The sequence below is a fragment of the Cydia amplana genome, chromosome 13 (assembly GCF_948474715.1).
Source record: "Cydia amplana chromosome 13, ilCydAmpl1.1, whole genome shotgun sequence".
Lineage (NCBI taxonomy): Eukaryota > Metazoa > Arthropoda > Insecta > Lepidoptera > Tortricidae > Cydia > Cydia amplana.
In genome coordinates, this window is record NC_086081.1 from 16014576 (window position 1) to 16018695 (window position 4120).

The 4120-nt window shown below is 43.0% G+C and overlaps 1 protein-coding gene across 1 annotated transcript; it reads left to right on the forward strand.

Moving 5' to 3' along the window:
- The first annotated feature begins 2160 nt into the window (after positions 1-2160).
- On the forward strand, positions 2161-3447 carry LOC134653734 (uncharacterized protein K02A2.6-like). Its single transcript, XM_063509129.1, has one exon. It carries the CDS (start codon positions 2161-2163, stop codon positions 3445-3447), a length of 1287 nt encoding a protein of 428 aa, XP_063365199.1.
- Positions 3448-4120: the final 673 nt, after the last annotated feature.

Here is a 4120-nt window from a genome sequence, read left to right on the forward strand (position 1 = left end):
GCTTCGCGTAGGGCCGAAGGCCCGGAGCTTAAGAAAGGTGCACGCTTTCTGCAGCTCGAAGTATCTTAATTGCGAAGGCCGAAGGCCGAGCTTCGCGCAGAGCCGAAGGCCCGGAGCGTAAGGAAGGTGCACGCTTTCTGCAGCTTTTCCAAGTTTCTTAATTGCGAAGGCCGAAGGCCGACCTTCGCGTAGGGCCGAAGGCCCAGAGCGTAAGAAAGGTGCGCGCTTTCTGTAGCTTCCCCAAGATTCTTAATTGCAAAGGCCGAAGGCCGAGCTTCGCGTAGGCCGAAGGCCCAGAACGTAAGATAGGTGCATGCTTTCTGCAGCTTCCCTAAGTATCTTAATTGCGAAGGCCGAAAGCCAACTAATGTGAAATAATTATGTAGTTGCAGAGATATTAAGCCATAGCACTTTTCAATACGTCTGTTTTTGGGTCCGGCCTATTTAGGTTTTTAAGCACGTTTTATGCTAACATATCAAATATCAACATGATGAAAGCTCCTTGAAGCAACTTAAGTGCCTTAAATCATATAAAAAATGTGATTGGTTTGTATGGTCACTAAAATGTATAAAATAAAATAAATTAATTAAAAATTAAAAAACACGACTGCAGTTTAAAAGCGAACTGAAAAGCTAAAAATAATTTTTAGTTATGTTAGTTACTCAACTTAATGAATGTAAAATATAATATATAAGTGTTCTGTCAGGGTCGTAAACAGCAAACGAAAAAGCTGAGGCTCATTTAGGATCGTGACTGTACCTGTATATTTTATTTCGATGCAGTCGGGGACCTGTGAATGGGAAAAATTCAATATATCAAGGTCCCCGACTGCATCGAAATAAAATATACAGGTACAGTCACGATCCTAAATGAGCCTAAGCTTTTTCGTTTGCTGTTTACGACCCTGACAGAACACTTATATATTATATTTTACATTCATTAAGTTGAGTAACTAACATAACTAAAAATTATTTTTAGCTTTTCAGTTCGCTTTTAAACTGCAGTCGTGTTTTTTAATTTTTAATTAATTTATTTCGGTGTTAGATGCGAGTAAAGGGTTTTATATGTGTGTTCTAGATGAACCTAGCTCAAAACTTTGCACATTCGCGACTCCTTTTGGGCGCTTCCGCTTCCTCAGGTTACCGTTCGGGGTCAGTTGTGCGTCAGAAGTTTTTCACAGTATAATGTATAAATTATTTGCAAGGCAGGGTGTGGAGGTATTTATTGACGATATATTAGTTTACGGAAAGACGCGAGATGAACACGATCAGAGGTTGGGGGAGGTAATGCGTGTAGCGGCTGAGTATGGGGTTAAGTTCAATAAGAACAAGTGTGTGTTTGGTCAGGATACTGTAAAATTTTTGGGCCACATACTTGATAGAGATGGAATTCGGATTGATCCAGATAGGGTGAAGTGTATCGAGAATATGTCTATTCCGGAAGACAAAAAAGGGTTAGAACGCTTTATAGGCATGACAAATTATGTGTCTCGTTTTATTCATAATTATGCAGATAAGGTGGAGCCGTTAAGGGAGCTATTAAAAAAAGATGTAAGTTTCGACTGGCATGCGGGGCACACGAAAGCATTCAATGATCTTAAGCGTCAATTAGCACAGACGCCGACACTTAGGTACTACTCGCCCAACGAGCCGGTGACGGTGTCGGTGGACTCGAGCTCGCGCGGGCTGGGCGCCGTGCTGCTGCAGGGCGGGCGGCCCGTGGCCTACGCCGCGCGCACGCTCACTCCCACCGAGTCGAGATGGGCTCAAATAGAGAAGGAGCTCCTCGCTATCCTGTTTGGCTGCAGTAAGTTTCACCAATTTATCTATGGGCACTCTCAGGTAACGGTAGAAACGGATCATAAGCCATTGGAGGCTATTTTCAAAAAGCCGCTGAACGAGACACCGATAAGACTACAACGTATGTTATTAAAACTGCAAATATATTGTTTAAGCATTTGTTATGTACCAGGGCGACTGATGTACGTGGCTGACACGTTGTCAAGGGCGACCACGGATTTAGGCGGTAGGAGCGATCACCGAGTACAAGAGGAGGTAAATTTACACGTAAATACTCTGGTGAGTAACCTACCATTTAGTAGCACTAAAATGCAGGCAATATGAGAGGCAACGAGAATAGACCAGAGTTTATGCGAAGTAATGGGGTATTACAGAAAGGGATGGCCGCATACCAAAAGTATTGTAACTGAAAAAGCTAAGTCTTACTGGGAGGTCAGAGATGAGATCCATGTCGTGGAGGACGTAGTGTTTCGGAACGACTTGGTGATTATCCCTAGTGGTTTACGGGCCGAAATGATCAAGAAGGTACATGAAGGTCATCTCGGCATCGAAAAGTGCAAGAGACGAGCGCGCGACGTGATGTGGTGGCCGGGCATGGCGGCCGCCGTGGAGCGCGCGGTGCGCGAGTGCGAGACGTGCGCGCAGCGGCGCGCCTCGCCGCCGCGCGAGCCGCTCGCGCCGCACGCCGACCCCGATAGGCCTTGGCAGGTGCTCGCAGCTGATATTTTTCAGGTAAAGGACAAACATTATTTACTCGTGGTCGACTATTACTCCAAGTACGTGGAGGTGGCCACTATAGTGGATTTGAGAAGCGCGACAGTGATAGGTATTTTGAAGCCTATGTTTGCACGTCACGGGATACCGCAAAGATTGGTATCAGATAACGGTTGTCAATTTGTGTCGCAGGAGTTTAGAGAGTTCGCTAGGGATTGGGATTTCGAACAGGTTACTAGTTCACCGCATTATCCTCGCTCGAACGGTCTTGCGGAGCGTAATGTGCAAACGGTCAAGAATATGATCATAAAATCACAAGAAACTAAAACTGATTTTTACGTGGCACTATTGAATTTTCGCAACACACCAATATCGGGTGAAAAATACTCACCTGCTCAGTTATTGTTTGGTAGGAGATTAAATACAAAGTTACCGGTAAAAAGTAGCCTATTGAACCCTAAGACTCCGGTGAGAAAAGAAATATCAATCAGACGCGATATTAAGAATGACAAAGCGAAGCAATATTACAATAGAGGAACTAGGTCATTAAAACCATTAAAAGATAATGAGCAGGTGCGTATTCGAGACCCGACCGAGATAAACGGCAGAGGGCGCTGGGTGCGCGCGCAGGTGGAGCGCGCCGCCGCCGAGCCGCGCTCCTACTGGGTGCGCACGCCGGACGGCCGCCGATACCGCCGCAACAGGCAGCAGATCATACCGGCGGCGCCGGCGCCGCCTACTGACACTCCTGGCAATAGTGGCAGTTCAGAGGCAAATATTCCAAAATACTATTACGATGACTTGGAGGAGTGTGGCGGAGGTCAAACACCGGGACCACAGAGTCCCCGTGGGCCGCAGGCCACAGCTGATCAAGATTCCGCTTTCCGCTACACTCGTTCAGGCCGGCGAATACGCACGCCGGATAGGTTTTAGTTATAAAACTGAAGTAGATAGGTATGGTATAAGTATAGGTATATATATAAAAAAAAACACTTAGGTATTACCTAATACATATCTAAAAATATTGTCTATACCTAACTTACTTACTTATCAAGTTTAAAATGTCAACTAGTATATAAGGATATCATAAATAGTAATAAGATATTGTTATAGGTTACTCGTAAATAAATAATGTACAAAGCAAAAGTAAACGATCTCAACTGCATTTTATTCATATACTAATTACAGTAAATAAGCTTGTGATGAACCTTAATGCAATGTAATAGGGTTTACAATGGCCTAGTGCAAGTATCGCTGCATGTTAATGTTTCTTTTTGTAACCTTAATAAGAAAAAGGTGTAGAAGTAATATTATAAGATAAAAGTAGTGTTGCTATAGTGATAGTTAAATAAATATATAATCTTAGATATTAAAAAATATATATAAATATATATATGGTCTTGTTATGTATTTAATAAGATAAGGTTCTAGTTTGATTTTGCTTGGCTAGGTTAACTGTGTTTTAAGCTTGATTGATATACCTAATATGAAAATATGCATGTTTATTCATAAGGGGGAAGATGTTGTATATATACATAGGTATATCATCATAATTATAGATGTGGGTAGCTGAGGAATGTGCGGTAGGTGGAGAATAAAAATAAAT